At 50.1% G+C, this 16,872-nt stretch overlaps 1 protein-coding gene across 4 annotated transcripts; it reads right to left on the bottom strand.

Moving 5' to 3' along the window:
• Window positions 1-1,076: 1,076 nt before the first annotated feature.
• Window positions 1,077-15,029, bottom strand: SERPINB6 (serpin family B member 6). Of its 4 annotated transcripts, none has more exons than XM_032140256.2 (7): window positions 14,836-15,029; window positions 12,364-12,538; window positions 8,708-8,851; window positions 7,786-7,903; window positions 5,957-6,099; window positions 1,831-1,986; window positions 1,077-1,616 (listed from the first exon to the last, which is right to left on the bottom strand). In XM_032140256.2, the coding sequence occupies exons 2-7, from the start codon at window positions 12,526-12,528 to the stop codon at window positions 1,215-1,217; spliced, it is 1,128 nt and encodes a 375-aa protein (XP_031996147.1). In that variant the 5' UTR covers window positions 12,529-12,538; window positions 14,836-15,029; the 3' UTR covers window positions 1,077-1,214. The 4 variants fall into 4 exon arrangements, with proteins under 4 accessions (XP_031996147.1, XP_031996146.1, XP_031996148.1 ...); XM_032140255.2 differs by having other exon boundaries at window positions 14,420-14,870; XM_032140257.2 differs by lacking the exon at window positions 14,836-15,029 and adding an exon at window positions 14,551-14,796.
• Between the last annotated feature and the right edge of the window lie 1,843 nt (window positions 15,030-16,872).

A 16,872-nucleotide genomic window follows, 5' to 3' on the forward strand; every position in this document is an offset into this window, starting at 1 on the left:
GGAGAATGGCGTGAACCCGGGAGGCGGAGCTTGCAGTGAGCCGAGATTGCGCCACTGCACTCCAGCCTGGGCGACAGAGCGAGACTCCGTCTCAAAAAAACAAAAAAAAAACAAAAAACAAGAATGCTGTGCAGAGCAGGGAGTATGAGGGACAAAACCAGCACTGCCTGGCCCTTCTTTCCCCTGCTCTCCCACTCATCCTTGCCACATCTCCTGCTGCTCCTGAGTGCCATCTGTCACCCCAGCCTGGACACTAAGTGGAAAGAGGACCAGGAAGAGTGAGAGCACATGAGAGCACAGTTGCACCAGGTAAAGGAGGAGAGGTCAGCCTCCCACTGCCTGCAAAAGAAGTCCTTCCTGCCTCCCTGGAACACTGTGCGGCTCCATTTGAGCCTGACCCGTCCTTCTGCTCCTGAATGGCTGGGTGCAGGGATCGCATTTCCAGCAAGTAACTCAAATGGCCCCAGAAACCTTAGCTGTCTTTTCTGTCTGCAATACTTCAGCAAAACAGAAAGGCACCTGGTGCTGACTCGTGAAGTCGCTGTAAACTCCGTTACTATAAAGGGAACACTACCATCATTTGACATTTTTGGAAGTGGGCAGTGTGTGTGTGAACAGGCATGTGACCCACCACTCCCCAGGGAAGCAGAAACACCCACAGGGCAGGGGACTGCTGTCACCCTCGTCTGGTTCACCTGCTCCCCCCACCTCTGTGGCAGGCTTCTGGAGAGCTTGCGGTAATTTTGGAATTGAGCTCCCTGCACCTCCCTGTAGCACCCGATTTCACCCCATTCTCTCCCTACAAGTGGGATGAGACTCCACTACTGAGTAGAGGAGACAGAGAAGCACCATTTGTCTTCTTGTGCCCAGAAAGAGTCACACCACCGACCTCAAGGGCAGCTGTCTGCCCACAGTGAAGTTGTGGGGTCCCCATGGCTGTGGGGGGTGGGCAACACCTCCCCCAAGCAAGGGTGAGCTAAGTGGTCATTGCCGCCCCTACTAACATAACCCAGACCCAGAGCAGCAATTTCAGATCCTAGGCAACATCTCCCACGCAGACACACAAACGCACGGAGTGAACACGGCATCCCACAATTGGGCCCTTTATTTCTCAACTGCCACCACTGCACGGATAAGGTACTTGGGTTGCAGGCACACTGTGGAGTGTCAGGGGACAGAGAGGAGAGGGGCTGCACACAAAGACTGCCCTGTCCTCACGGAGAGGAAAAGCGGCCGCAGAAGAGAATCCCGTTGGTCTTGCTGTGCTGGATGAAGAAAAGGAAGGGATGGTCCGCGCAGAAGCGGGGGAAGAATCTGGCGCACCGCATCATCATGATGGCAGCTGTGGCGGCTGCAGCCTCCGTGCCTTCCTCGTTGACCTCCACAAAGGACTTGTGCACGACCTTGGACAGAGATAGGTCTGTCTGGGACATTCCAGAGAAGTCTGCCTTGCCCAGCTCGAAGGCATCAGTCATGCCCAGGCTGCGCAGGACACTCTCCATGTCGTAGCTCTCCTCCAGTTTAAACCGCGGGAGGGACACTTCCACCTCCTCTTCATCCATCATGTCCAGCCTCGTCCATTCTACAAACTTCTCGTAAGTGAGTTCTTTCTCCACCTAGAGAGAGAGAGTTGAAGACTTTAAGACCTAGGGTGCTGCTGCCCAGCAGGGCCCTGTGCTATGCTGTGGATGCCAGACGCCAGCGGCAGCATGGCTATGGTCAGCAGCGGTCCGGTGTTAAACGGCTGACCGCAAAGTGGGGACAGCAGCCACAGCAGACACCCCCGAGTGGCTCCTCGCCAGCACGCCTCGCTCGCAGCTTAGCTGTTACCGTTCTCAAGTCGTTGGTCTCGTCCGGAAGCATGACGATCATATTCAGTTCCTTGCCAACATATGGAAGCACCAAGATTTGGGTAAATATTTCTCCTATATAGGTCTTCTTAAAAGTAGACTTTTTAAACATCATTTGCACAGGTTTCTCCTCATTCTACAAAGAAAACAGATAAACATTAAGTTGAAACGACCCCACTGACACATGGGACAAATTTGTTGGAGCCGGCTACTCTCTGCAGGGAGAAACGGAGCTCGGTTTCTCCCCAGCTTCCAGAACACCCAGCAGCGCCTGCTCTGCCGTCTTCACTACCTCAACCTCCAGAAACTGGGGTGCCCAGGGCCCAAACCCAACGTGTCTTTCCTCTCATTGATCGCATTCAGTCTCATGACTTTAAACACAATATCATACCAAACTTACCTCCAGCCTGGGCCTCCACCCTGTCCTTGGGACTCCTGCATTTTACTGCCCACCTGACACCTACGTTTGGACATAAAAGAAACTCCCAATGCCACCTGTAATGCGGCACTCCGTAGATCCTCCAGGTCGACTCTGTCTACTACAACTCTGCCCATCTCAGCTGAAGACAGTGCCACCGTCCAGTGGTCAAAAGCCCTGGAGTGTCCCTGACTCCTGTCTTTCTCTCACACCCTGTGTCTGACTCACTGGCAAATTATATTGGCTCTACCTCGAAAATATAAACAAAATCTGACCTGTTCCTTCCGCCTCTGCTGCTACCAGCCTAGCCCTGGAATATTGTGATAATATGATTGTGATTGTTCCCGGCACAACGGCCAGAGGGACCCGGTAGAACCTAAGGCAGATCACATTGTTCTTTGGCTGGACACCCTTCCCTGGCTCCCTATTTACTCGGAGCAGGAGCTGAAAGTCCCTAAAATGCCTGGAATTGTGATAAGAGCTCGTCCCCAGTTCCCTCTCCCTTTGCTTATCTGCTACAGTCACTGAGGCCTCCTCACTGCACTGCCAGCAAACCCAGTTCATCTCATCTCTATGCAGTAAGCTTGTTCTCCAGAACCTGGAGAGTGAACTTCTGCCTCTTTATGGTCTTTATTCGAAAATCACCTTGGCAGAGAAGCTGTTCTTGATAGATCTAACCTGACACTACACCCCTACCCCAAACACAGCTTCCTATCCCCTCCCTTGGTATGTCTCTGTACCATTTGCCACTGTCTAATACGCTCCTGTTTTCTTATTTATGCTTGCTGTCTCTCCCCCAAGAAAACATAAGCTTCACCAGGGCAAGCATGCTTTGCTGGTTTTGTGCACGACTGAAAAATACCTAGCACCATGCCTGATGCATAGACGACACTCAGTCAGGTTGGGCATGGTGGCTCATGCCTGTAATCCCACCACTTTGGGAGGCCGAGGCAGACGGATCACCTGAGGTCAGGAGATCCAGACCAGCCTGGCCAACATGGTGAAACCCCACCTCTACTAAAAATACAAAAATTAGCTGGGCGTGGTGGTGCGCTCCTGTAATCCCAGCTACTCGGAAGGCTGAGGTAGGAGAATCACTTGAACCCAGGAGGCAGAGGTTGCAGTGACCCAAGATTGCACCACTGCACTCCAGCCTGGGAGACAGACCGAGACTCCATCTCAAAAAAAAAAAAAAAAAGGCACTCAGTCAATCTCTGCTGAATAAATGATAAATCCATAAACAAACTAATGAACTGGGATGCTGAAAAGGCCAGGCAACATTTACACATCTCACCAGAAAAAACCTGCACTGGCCGGCAACCCCAGCCAGCCAATGAGGAAGACTAGAGGCCAGGAGCCACACCCCATCCAACAATCCTCCTCCGTTCCTAACTCCGAGCTGTTCCTGTGAGCTGAAGAAATACCCTGCAATAGGCACAGTCGAAGACGCCATATGGTCCCCAGTCTCTGGTGTAGCACATTCTTCTGTGTTAAATGGAATAAACACAATACACCTGCGGCAGCAGCTTTCTGCTTTCCGGTGGTAGAGGCTCACCTGGGCTGGCCCTTAGCCTTTGGCTAGAGCAGTCTCCTGGGCCTTGGCTGCCCCACTCACTTCCTTGGCCAGCAGTAGGCATGTTTCTTCCATAAATGACCAGACAGGAACGATTTTCCGGTTTGTGGCTACATATACCGTCTCTGTCACAACGACTCAATGTTGTTACAGAATGAAATAAGTAGGTAAATAAGCATGGGCCAGGCGCGGTGGCTCATGCCTGTAATCCCAGCACTTTGGGAGGCCGAGGCAGGTGGATCACCTGAGGTCAGGAGTTCGAGACCAAACTGACCAACACGGTGAAACCCCGCCTCTACTAAAAATGCAAAAATTAGCCAGGCGTGGTGGCACACACCTGTAATCCCAGCTACTAAAGAGGCTGCAGCAGGAGAATCACCTGAACCCGGGAGGCGGAGGCTGCAGTGATCCGAGATGGCACCACTGCACTCCAGCCTGGGCAACAAGAGAGAAACCCTGTCTTGGAAAAATAAAAATAAAAAAATAAGCATGGCTGTGTTTCAATAAACCTTTAAAAAAAAATTAGGTGGTGGGCTGACTTTGCTGTAGGCTGAAGTTTGCTGGCCCCCGCCTTCAGTAATTCCTCCCTGCACCCCTTCAGGGTCCAAAGCCTCCAGTCTTGTAATATAAAAAGATCTAACCTTAGTGACTGAATGATTCTCTAAATACACAATTATATAGACAAGTTCCAGTTTATATGGAAGGAAATGAAATTAAAATAAGAATCTGTATCAACTCAAAATCTGTGCCCTTGGAGGTACACCCCTGCCCTCAGGCTGGTACACTCAATACTGCAGCCCCTTCCTTCACCCTTCTTCACTGCAGAGCTCAGAAAGCATGACAGGATTCCACATCTCCCCAAACCCACAAGAGCTATAGTTCTGGCCTACACCATATAGAAAGAAGCTTTCCCTTTCTGAAAGCCAGAACCACTAAGGGGAAGGTTTAGGCTCTCCTCCCCTCCCCTTGTTCCTCCCTCTCCCTGCCGCCCGGACTGCTGATGCCAGCTCAGCCATCTTGTGACCATGAGGAAGAAGGCCACATGCTGAGGATGGTGGAGCCGGCTCCCTGGGATCATCACCCCAGTGCCAGACCAGCCCAGGTCTCACCTGCCTCCAGACCTCCTGGCAGGAGAGGTGAGCTCCTAGGAGCTAAACCATGGTGAACTGGGGTTTCTGTTATCTGTAATCAAACAAAGCCCTCGTACATCTTATTAATCATGAAATTTTAAAGAGACAAATTATTTTGCCAGGGGAAAATAGGACAGTTCATTTCAGAATAAATCTTCAAAGAAAATAATTCTTTCTGAATTGCGAGGAGAATAGACAATGAAAATAAATTTCTTGAGAAACTGAAGGCTCAAGTTCAAGTTAGCCTGGAAGATCTAACTATGGTCAATGATCAAGAATACACTGTAATTAATCTATTCTGTCTACTTTGTCTATGTTCAAAAATCTCTATAGTTAAAGAAAAACAAAACAAGAGACAATAAAGAAGATTCAGTGAGAGGAAGATAGAGGGCCATCAGCAAATGACATCTTCCAAGTGGAGGTGGTTAATCTCAGTGTCTACATGTTTGGTTTGGTTGTTTTAAAACAAACATCTGTACTTATCCTTACTATCAAGAGAGGACTGAATATCACTCATTGGTTCAGCATTTACTAAGCACCAGCTACGTGTCTGGCACTTGTCAGACAGTCCTCCCTGCTCAGCCTCAATTCAGCAGGGTGAGTTGTTCCGCTCCTGCAGTGTGGCACGGAGGCCAGCAGGAGGCGCGGTAGCTTCCCGGGACGCCTCCAGAAAGAAAGGAGTGTGTAGGTCCTGATGGGAATGAAGCTAGAGAAAAGGAGGAAACGTCCGCTAGAAGATGGCACACCATATCTGGAGTCTGAGCTTTAAGACCTTGATCGAGCCTGAGGGCTGCAGCTTCAGGCTTGCCCTGTAGGTGGCAGGGCGGATGCCAGGAGCCCAGGGACACGAGGCCACCCGATGGATGGCAAGCAGGAGGGGCAGGGACAGAAAGGCCCCACGGGTGCAGACGCGAGAGGCGGGGCCTGCGAGTAGGAGACGCTCGTGTGAACACAGGCGCTGCTCCTGTCACGGCACCTTACTCGCCTTGCTGACTTTAAACAGTCTCTCCTCAGTGTTCTCCTTGTCAAACTGTTCATTCCAGTTTCCTTTGAAATAGACAGCATTCACCAGAACCAGCCTTGTCAATGGATCCACTGAGCCCGGAGAGAGCAACTCCGCAATTTTACCTGAGCGGAAGAATTAAAGACAGCGTTAGATAGGAGCGGCTGCTGATTCTCAACACATCGGGAATTGGCTGGGGCCTTCTCCTTCAGCAGTCAAGTGCATGGATAGAGAGTTCCACTGTCCCCCAAATAGAAAGGGATACGTGTCCTTAAAGCAAAGCAACAAAATCTCCTGGTAAGAAAAATATCATCATTTGAATAAAACACACAAAGTGAACAAATACATGTTAATTATGCAGGATGAGTTCATAACACCAGATAGGAAGCAATCATGGGTGCCTATGACTTAAAGACAGGAACTTAAAGGATTATCAAAAAGGTGGGCAGTCAAAAGATGTTCTTTACAAGCTTAAAGAACAGTTAGGCCAGACACAGTGGCTCACACCTATAATTCCAGCACTTTGGGAGGCTGAGGTGTGAGGATCACTTGAGGCCAGGAGTTTGAGACCAGCCTGGACAACATAGTGAGGCCTTGTCTCTTTAAAAAAAAATTTATTAAAATTAGCTGGGCATGGTGGTGCTACTTGTAGTCCCAATTACTTGGGAGACTGAAGCAGGAGGACCGCTTGAGCCCAAGAATTGAGGCTGTAATCCCAGCACTTTGGGAGGCCAAGGTGGGCGGATCACGAGGTCAAGAGATTGAGATCATCCTGGCCAACATGGTGAAACCCCGTCTCTACTAAAAAATACAAAAATTAGCCAGGCATGGTGGTGCATGCCTGTGATCCCAGCTACTTGGGAGGCTGAGACAGGAGTATCACTTGAACCGGGGAGGCAGAGGTTGCATTGAGCCGAGATTGCACCATTGCACTCCAGCCTGGGTAATAAGAGCAAAACTCCATCTCAAAGAAAAAAAAAAAAAAAAGAATTGAGGCTGCAGTGAGCTGTGATTGTGCTACTGCATTCCAGCCTAGGTGACAGGGGGAGAACTTGTCTCAAAAAAAAAAAAAAAGTTTAAGAACCACAGATGGGCCGGGCGCGGTGGCTCACGCTTGTAATCCCAGCACTTTGGGAGGCTGAGGCGGGCGGATCACGAGGTCAGGAGATCGAGACCATGGTGAAACCCCGTCTCTACTAAAAATACAAAAAAATTAGCCGGGCGTGGTGGCGGGCGCCTGTAGTCCCAGCTACTGGGAGAGGCTGAGGCAGGAGAATGGCGTGAACCCGGGAGGCGGAGCTTGCAGTGAGCTGAGATTGCGCCACTGCACTCCAGCCTGGGCGACAGAGCGAGACTCCGTCTCAAAAAAAAAAGAACCACAGATGGACCGGGGCATGACCCAGTGTCCCACAGCAATGCATGAAAACTGTAGACTGTACTACCCAAGAGGGAGGCAGCTTGAGATCCATACCGTGAATTTTTTATGTTATTTTTGAAAGGAAAAACTTAACATTAACACATTAACCCCCTCCTCAAAATTAAAATGTAGACTGGTCCAGAAGAGGTGTACCAAACACTGAAAGACATCACGGGTACACCAAGGAAACAGGGAGAAACCAGAAAGAACAGAACACATTGAGCATTTCCAAAACGTCAAATAATGGCAACTGATTTCAGAAGCAGATTTTTTAAGTTTGCAGTTATTCAGAGAAAAAAAAAATTCCTGTTTACAATTGACAGTCTTGTGAAGGAACTGACAATAAAATGGATTAAGATGTTATTATAAAAGTAGAATAACAATACATTTTCACCTTCTGTCTTTTCAGCTACCCAGGTGTTTATGTGTTTTCTGGACTTCTCTGCGGCGCTGATAAAGTCAAGCTCCTCCATCTCTGCTTGGTAGAATTTTTGGCAGGAATCTCTAAAAGACTAGGATAGACAGAGTGACATAACTGCCTGGCTACAAAAATGATAAACACCAACGGCCTACTTCTTCATTGCACCAAATCAGAAAATCTATAATTTTATGATTGACATACATAATTTACAAATAAATATGAAGACCTAACCTAAAATACAACTTCCTACCTTTAGCTATACTTAATTCTAGCTTAAAAACTAAGTCAAGCTCAGGTACTGTGGCTTACACTTGTAATCCCAGCACTTTGGGAGGCCGAGGCGGGTGGATCATGTGAGCTCAGGAGTTCGAGACCAGCCTGGCCAACATGGCAAAAGCCCGTCTGTACTAAAAATACAAAAATTAGCCATGTATGGTGGCATGCGCCTGTAATCCCAGCTACTCGGGAGGCTGAGGCAGGAGAATCACTTGAACCCAGAAGGCGGAGGTTGCAGTAAGCCGAGATCAGGCCACCACACCACACTCCAGCCTGGGTGACAGAGGGAGACTCTGTCTCAAAAAAAAAAAAAAAAACTAAGTTGAATCAGTCTCTGAATATCAAACAAACTCCACCAACTGCTGGATCCTTTAAGGGAGCAGTCATGCATCAAGGAGCTGCCTGAGAGAATGCCGACAAGACAGTTCAAAAGCGTGAAGTAGATCCACCTTACTGAAATGCAGAGAATTTAAAACATATTGGCAGGTGAAAAGAAACAAATAACAAAAGCCTACGTATGGCATAATGGCATTTAGAGCCACACACTTCCTGCTGGACCCCAGCCCCCACCACCTGGCCACCTTTATTTCTTTAGTGAATAAGAGCAAGTATGACTTACTGAGAGGAAATCACAAGACTTTTCCCCAAAGAGCCTGTTGGCCATCCTAAGCAAGTACTGTGTGCCAGTCTTGTTCACGTCGGTGAGAAGAGACTGGAAGCCCTGGTGGATGTCTCCACCACCACTTTTATTGAAAGAAAGTACCTGAAATCAAAAACAGAATGAAAACACATCATTTCTGTATGCTCTGACTTCAGGAAATGGGGCAACCCCAAACAGCCTAACAACCATCCAGACCCTTACTACTGCTTAAAAGATCCATCCAAGGCTGGGCGCAGCAGCTCACGCCTGTAATCCCAGCACTTTGGGAGGCCAAGGCGGGAGGATCACCTGAGGTCAGGAGTTCAAGACCAGCCTGGCCAACATGGCGAAACCCCATCTCTACTAAATACACAAAAATGAGCTGGGCCTGGTGGTGCGTACCTGTAATCCCAGCTACTCGGGAAGCTGAGGAAGGAGAATCGCTTGAACCCGGGAGGCGGAGGTTGCAGTGAGCCGAGATCGTGCCACTGCACTCCAGCCTGGCGACAGAGTGAGACTCCGTCTCAAAAAAAAAAAAAAAAAAAAAAAAAAAACAGATCCATCCGATTAAAGGCCAGAAGGGTCTTGAAAGCCCCTCCCTGTACCCTGTCAGTGCTGGCATGAGCTGCAATGCCCTCCACAAACCCAGGCTCCTGATGCTCAGTACTTGGAGTCTGGTGGCAAACAAGGGTGCCAACCAGACCTCCCATCTATGCAAATGCAGGCCGCTCCTGGTGTCAGAAGGGGCAGGCTCCCTCCTGCGCATGGGTCTGGAATGCCCGTCACTGGCTCTGACTAATGATACAGGAGGTAGAATTCAATAGAAGCGATGCCATGCCAGGCCTAGGCCCTTTTTAAGAGGCCTGACAGCCGCCATGTTCACTCTCTTGTACCCTGGCCACCACGACAGAAGGAAGTCCAAGCTATCCTGCCGAAGGCTACACGGAAAGCCCTGGAGAAGGTGCCACCACCTGTGGGGAGAGTTGCTTGAAGAATCGAGGCCTCCAGCCAGGTGTGGTGGCTCACACCTGCAATCCCAGCACTTTGGGAGGCCAAGGCAGGTGGATCACCTGATGTTAGGAATTTGAGACCAGCCTGACCAACGTGGAGAAACCCCATCTCTACTAAAAATACAAAATTAGCCTGGCATGACGGTGCATGCCTGTAATCCCAGATACTCGGGAGGCTGAGGCAGGAGAATCGCTTGAAGTTTGAACCCGGGAGGCGGAGGTTGCTGTAAGCCAAGATCATGCAATTGTGCTCCAGCCTGGGCAACAAGAGCAAAACTCTGTCTCAAAAAAAAAAAAGAATCGAGGTCTCAGGCGTGAGAGAGGCCTTCTTGAACCTTCCGAGCCAGGTGTCCACTGAAACTGCTGCATGAGTGACCCGCACTGCTTCCTGGGAGCAGTCCTGCCCACTCAGGCCACGGAATCTGAGAAATAATCAATCACTGTTATTTCCAGCCACTAAGTTTGGGATGGTTTGTTTTGTGGCAACAGCTGATACATGCAGCCATCCAGAAGTGGAATTCTGCCATAACCAAAACCTAAAACATGTGGCCCCGGCCTTGGACCCAGGCAGCTGGCAGAGTCTGGACAGACAGGACGAAATGACTCCTGGGGGCTGGAGAAAGGGGGGCTGTGTGTGTACCAGCTGAAGAAGTGGAAAGAAGGTCACCTGCAGTGACAGGGAGGATGGAGTGTCTCCCCCGTGAACTCCTGCATCTGGCTAAGGGGTTCAGGAGGAAGCTGGCTTCTTTTTGCTGCCTAGGATAACACATGGGAAGAGAAAGATGAAGGAACTGTTCCATTTTCAAGCAGAATTTAAAGGAACTATTTCCAATCCAGGATGTACTGGGTGGAGAATAAAAATGTTTCTTCTTCCCAGCCTCTCCAGCTGGCAAAAGATTCTAAAAGAGATGGCCTCAGGGCAAAGATCAAATCCCAGATTTGATGGCCTCAAGGGTGAGGTCCAAATCCACTTTGTTAAACCTTAGAAGATTCAGACAGCATCTTACAGACCATCTGGCAGGCTCTCCCTTGGCACCCTGACTCCCAACCCAACACGGAGCACTCAGGATGGGGGTGGGGTTCAGTGGGGGTGCTTTTGTCCAGGGAAGCAGAATTTTAAGTTGATAGAAATCCCACAGTGGTTTTCAAGCACTTGTAACAGCTTGGACTAAATGGGAGAGACGGCTCAAAGTGCAGGGAGGCCTCTGGGTGCCCACGTTCTACAGGTGGGAGGTAGGCTGGGAGGGCAGCAAGCACGGGCCATTTCTTACAGAACAGGAAAGGAGCTGCCAAGAGCCAACACCAGGACACAGAGGGCAGAGCACAGCGAGGGCAGCAGCGGAGAAGGGACAATTCTGGGAAGCTGCAGTGGAGGCTCATCAAGGAACGCCCTGCACCCAGGGCTGAGAGGTGGACAATACGTGCCCGGCTGGGCTTGGGAATTGCCACTGTTTGGTGACGGCCACGTGCCTCCCACACCTACTGTGATGGGCTGCATGTGTCCCCCCAAATTTACACACTGAAGTCCCAACTCCAGTGTCTCAAGATGGAACTGCATTTGCAGAGAGGGCCTTTACAGGGGTGATTAAGGTAACATAAGGCTGTTAGGTTGGGCTTTAATCCAATAGGACTCATGTCCTTATAAAAAAGGGGAGACGAGGACACAGACACACACGCAGAGATGATCACGTGACGACACAGGGAGAAAACAGTGTCTACAAGCCCAGGAGAAAGGCTGCAGGAGAAACCAACCCTGCCTACACCCTGGATCTCGGACTCCCAGGAAACCACCAGGTCCAGAGGGCAGACCACAACAGTCACGGGTGGCCCCGACCAGCCATGTCTCTGGTGTGCACACCCTCGCTCAGCCCCTCTCAGGTGCGGAGATGCGCCTGCCTTTAGCAGTGGGGCCTTGGCAAGCAGGGCACACGTGGAGGCTGTCTTCTGCGAGCACCTCCTCTCAGGACCCAGCCGCCTGGCCTACGGGAGCCAAGGTAACCCTGCTGAAGGAAGCATGTGGAAGGCCCCGGTGGAGAAGGCCACAGAGAAGAACACCCCAGCGCCCTGCTGAGCCCCCGCTGACGCAGCCCCACAAGGGACCCACCCAGTGCCAAGTGGTGCAGACGCACCACTCAATCTGCCTGGATTCAACAACCCGAAAGCTGCTAAGCTGGGAGAGCTGGTTACACAACAACTAACCAGAACACTACTGAAAACATGTTTAGCTGACAAATGCCATTCTAAGAAGGCTTTACACATAAATGAGAAAATAAAAGACTCCTAACCACCAAAAAACAGATGACAGTACCCAAAGATCATCACAGGACTCAACCTGAACCTTGTGACTTTACAACCATCTACAAACTCGCGAACAAGCTAAGCCATGTGATGATGAAATCATTCATTCCTCTGAATCGGGCACCCCCTCTCCACCCCAGTGGGTCATTCAGGGTGTTGTCCCCAGGGTGCTCCAGCCTGGGTGGCATGCCCTTCCCTGTAAACTCTCCACCCCCACCCCGCAATACTGCACAGTCATCCGTCTCGAGCAATCCCTTTGGGATTTGCAATGTGGAGGACCAGCTCACTTGACAGTTAACAGCACCTGTGGCTGCCCTGAAGCTGTACCTGGGCCATCTGTGCAGCGGTGTTTCCCTTTGCCCCCATGTAGACCATAGCCAGGGCACAGGACATGCTCATGGGTGAGAAAAACACATTCTTCGAGTTGTCTTTACCCAGCGTTTTCAAAAGGTTTAAGGCAAAGATGCCATTTGCTTCTGCGAGAACATCCATGATGGCAGACCTGGAACAAGATTTAAAATGAGTATCACATAAGCACAGCTTCCACGCGACTGCATCTCACGCGCCTTACCGACAGTCACCGCCGATGCTGTGGTTCGGCGGGCAAGCAGAAACACACACAGAACTCTGGGTGTTTCTTTTTAGGACCCTCCACATTATTTTGTGTGTTTCTAATGTTAAGTGTGGAAAACGAAAGAGTTCTATGTGAAATGCAGCCCTGTTTCGTGAGGACTCCTCCCTGCACGCCTGCCCGCACGTGGAGAAAGTGCGGGAGGAGGCACCCTTTCCTGGAGTCACTTCCTTGGGGCGGAATTACAGAAGGGGCATGTATGGCTTTTGCTTCTATGTTTGTATTCTTTCCTGTGTTTTGTGGGCTTAAATGTACTGTTTTAATTTGAAAAATTTAGCTGTCACTATTGAATTGTGCTTCTCAACTTCTATTAAGGTTGCCTTTATTGCCTACTAAATTTAACCATTTAAAGACTGGTTTAATGGAAACTTGGACTTCCTGCTTTGTCCCTCTGTTTCCTTGTGCAATGTGTATGCGTCTCTGTGTGTGTGTGTTGTGTATGTGTGTGTTTAATATATCTGAGCAGCGTAACATATAAATGGGAGTTAAACATTATTTTCAGGCCAGGCGCAGTGGCTCACATCTGTAATCCCAGCACTTTGGGAGGCCGAGGCGGGCAGATCACCAGGTCAGGAGTTTGAGACCAGCCTGGTCAGCATAGTGAAACCCCATCGCTACTAAAAATGCAAAAATTAGCCAGGTATGGAGCCTGGGAGGCGGAGGCTGCAGTCAGCCAAAATTGCACCACTGCATTCCAGCCAGGCAAAAAATATATATATATATATATATTTTTTTCTTTCTTTGGATGCCTTGGCCTAATCCCAAGTGCAGTAAGCCTGGAAATGAAGGTGTGTGGTCTTCCATGGGACCGTACAACATCTGCTTGGGTGCCCTTATTATTACATATATGGAAAAGAATGTTGGTTCTATTCATTCTAATTTCACTCTACTGTTACTGGTCTGTGTTAACTGTTTCATGCTGAATTGTAATAAAATGCATTGGAATTGGCCGTAACTTAAAATACTTAGTTTACATAGTCGAGTATGACCAAAGTACTTTTCTCTTTGGTGGCACATCACAATGGATGCAATTACTCAGATACGGTCCTGAAATGAGAACAAACGCCCTCTATGCTGATAACAGCAGTCACTGGTGTTAATCCCAGCACACACAAAAGCCCCAGCAATACAAGGCCGGCCCAGGACCTTAACTAGAAGGTCACTGAACACATCAGATCTCATCGCATCAGGCCTGACCCCCACCAGAAAGGATGCAGCAGCTGCAGGGCTGTCCTTAGGCACGAGAGCATCCCAGAAAGCAAAAGTGCCCAAAAAATGGACTCAGGTGCCCCCCCCCCTCGCATCTGAGTATTCCTGACAGCATGTGAACATTAATTATTAATTTTCTGTACCTCAGTTTTCCAAAGCCAATCTTTAGGACAAAAAAAAAAAAAAAAAAGGAAGAAAATAACTTAAATGCCAATTTGTAGTTAAAGTTTCCTCTTTGCCTTGAAGACATCAAAGCTTGTAATAGTTTGCCTGTAGGGAGTTTAACTCAAACACAGAGGGGTAAGGAGATCCCGGCTGGTCCACACGATTGTCTCCACAGGTCTGGGCGACCCGGAAAGCGCTGCGGATCGGCCCAGCCCAGCACGGCCAGTCCAGTGAACACACGCAGGGGGCCCGGATGACCGCGTTTGGCGCCGACCCCTCTGCCTCTCTCCGCCTCCCGCCCGGCTCCCAACACTCGGCGCCCCTAGACTGAGCACGCGTCCTCCGGGTCACCGAGGCCGCGGGGCCGACTGGGGTCACCTGTGGCCCGGGAGGCTCTGCGCCGCCCCCATCCCGCGCCGGCCGCCTCTTCCGTGGCCGCTGGGCCTATGCGCCCGGGGTCCTCGGGTCCGCGGCGTCACCGACCGGGCTCGCGGCCACACACGACTCACCCGGCCGCGTCGCCGTTCTCTGCCGCTGCGAGGCTCCGGAAGGGAATCCAAGCCGGACGCTCGCCCGGGCCCCCGCCCCGCTGGGACTGCTGGGGTCACAGGCCCGCGCGGCCACGCCCCATTCTCGGGGCTCCTGCGTCCCCGCGCGCCGTCGACCAACGGCGCGTTCCTGGCCCCGCGCGACCCCCACGGTGCCCCCTCCCTCCTAGCGCCCCCGGCTTTCCGGACTTGGGAGCGACAAACCCAAGCCGGAGTGTCCGAGCGGCTCCGCAGCCAGACACGTACTCCAGAGCGGGAAGCGAGCGAGCAGAACGGCGGGCAGAGACGCCGGAGCCGCCCCGGACCTCAAGTACCCGCGGGGAGGCGGGCGGAGTCCCGGGTCCCGAGCTAGCGTCGCCCGTGCGGAGCGCGGAGGGAGAGGCGGGGCGGGACGTGCGGGTCAACCCCACCCGCCGGCCGGAGGGGCCGCGAGTCCTGCCCGGAGGCCTTGACTTTGACGACTGTGCAGGGCTCCACCAGCATGTTTATGGTGCCTCTGTAGAGACTGAATGCCTGCCTGTTTCCAGAAAAGGGCCAGCTCCTGATCCATGGCCATTCATTGGGGAGTGCAGAACACGCATTTAAAAATGAGCAGACTAGAGACAGGTCACAAAGACTTTGCTGATAAAACAGCTTGCGGCAAAGAAGCCAGCCAGGGGCGGGCGCGGGACTCACGCCAGTAATCCCAACACTGGGAGGCCGAGGCAGGCGGATCACTGGAGGTCAGGAGTTCCAGACCAGCCTGGCCAACATGGCAAAACCCTGTCTCTACTAAAAATACAAAAATTAGCCGAGTGTAGTGGCGCGTGCCTGTAATCTCAGTTGCTGGGAAAGCTGAGGCAGGAGAATCACTTGAACCCGGGAGGCAGAGGTTGCAGTGAGCCGAGATGTCGCCACTGCACTCCAGTCTGGTCTGTCTCAAAAAAAAAAAGCAGACTAAAGAGCTTTTGCAGGGCAAAAGAAATAGTCAAGCAGAGTAAACAGACAACCCACAGAGTGGGAGAAAATCTTCACAATCTATACATCCGACAAAGCAGTAATATCCAGAATCTACAAGAAACTCAAACAAATTAGCAAGAAAAAAAAATCCCATCAAACAGTGGGCTGGCATGAATAGACAGTTCTCAAAAGAGGATATACAAATGGCCAACAAACATATGAAAAAATGCTTAACATCACTAATGATTAGGGAAATGCACATGGAAACCACAATGGGATACCACCTTATTCCCGCAAGAGTGGCCATAATCAAAAAATCAAAAACTCAAAAAATAATAGATGTTGGCGTGGATTTGGTGAAAAGGGAACACCTCTACACTGCTGATGGAAATGTAAACTAGTACAACCACTGTGGAAAATAGTATGGCGATTCCTTAAATAACTAAAAATACAACTACCATTTGATCCAGCAATCCCACTACTGGGTATCTACCCAGAGGAAAAGAAGTCATTATACAAAAAAGATACTTGCACATGTTAATAGCAGCACAATTCGTAATTGCAAAAATATGAAACCAACCCAAATGCCCATCAATCAAAGGGTGGATAAAGAAACTGTGGTATGCGTATACTTTGGAATGCTACTCAGCCATAAAAAGGAATGAATTAATGGCATTCGCAACCTGGATGGGATTGGAGACCATTGTTCTAAGTGAAGTAACTCAGGAATGGAAAACCAAGCATTGTATATTCTCACTCATAAGTGGGACCTAAACTATGAGGATGCAAACGCATAAGAATGATACAATGGACTTTGGGGACTTGGGGGAAAAGGGTGGGAAAGGAGTGAGGGATAAAAGGCTACAAATTGAGTTCAGTGTATAGTGTTAAGGTGATAGATGCACCAGAATCTCACAAATCACCACTAAAGAACTTACTTGGCAGGGCGTGATGGCTCATGCCTGTAATCTCAGCACTTTGGGAGGCCAAGGCAGGCAGATCATGAGGTCATGGGTTCAAGACCAGCCTGGCCAGCATGGTGAAACCCCGTCGCTACTAAAAATATAAAAAATTAGGCATGGTGGTGCACACCTGGAGTGCCAGCTACTGAGGAGGCTGAGGCAGGAGAATTGCTTGAATCCAGCAGGCGGAGGTTGGTTGCAGTGAGCTGAGATCATGCCACTGCACTCCAGCCTGGGCAACAGAGCAAGACTCCATCTCAGAAAAAAAAAAAAAAAAAACTTGCCGTGTAACCAAATACCACGTGTTCTCCAAAAACCTATGGAAATAAAAAACTAAAATATATATATTAAATTTAAAAATAAAAGTATATAAATGAGCAGA

The sequence above is a fragment of the Hylobates moloch genome, unplaced genomic scaffold (assembly GCF_009828535.3).
Source record: "Hylobates moloch isolate HMO894 unplaced genomic scaffold, HMol_V3 SCAFFOLD_20, whole genome shotgun sequence".
Classification (NCBI taxonomy): domain Eukaryota; kingdom Metazoa; phylum Chordata; class Mammalia; order Primates; family Hylobatidae; genus Hylobates; species Hylobates moloch.

What these genes read in the sequence shown, in the direction of transcription:
- SERPINB6 (XM_032140255.2), bottom strand. Translation starts at nt 14,451, where the DNA reads ATGGGGGCGGCGCAGAGCCTCCCGGGCCACAG. An exon ending in CAGAGCCTCCCGGGCCACAG is followed by an intron (nt 12,539 to 14,419) that starts GTGACCCCAGTC and finishes ATCTTGTTCCAG; the next exon opens with GTCTGCCATCATGGATGTTC. An exon ending in AGTCTTGTGATTTCCTCTCA is followed by an intron (nt 7,904 to 8,707) that starts GTAAGTCATACT and finishes TGTCTATCCTAG; the next exon opens with TCTTTTAGAGATTCCTGCCA.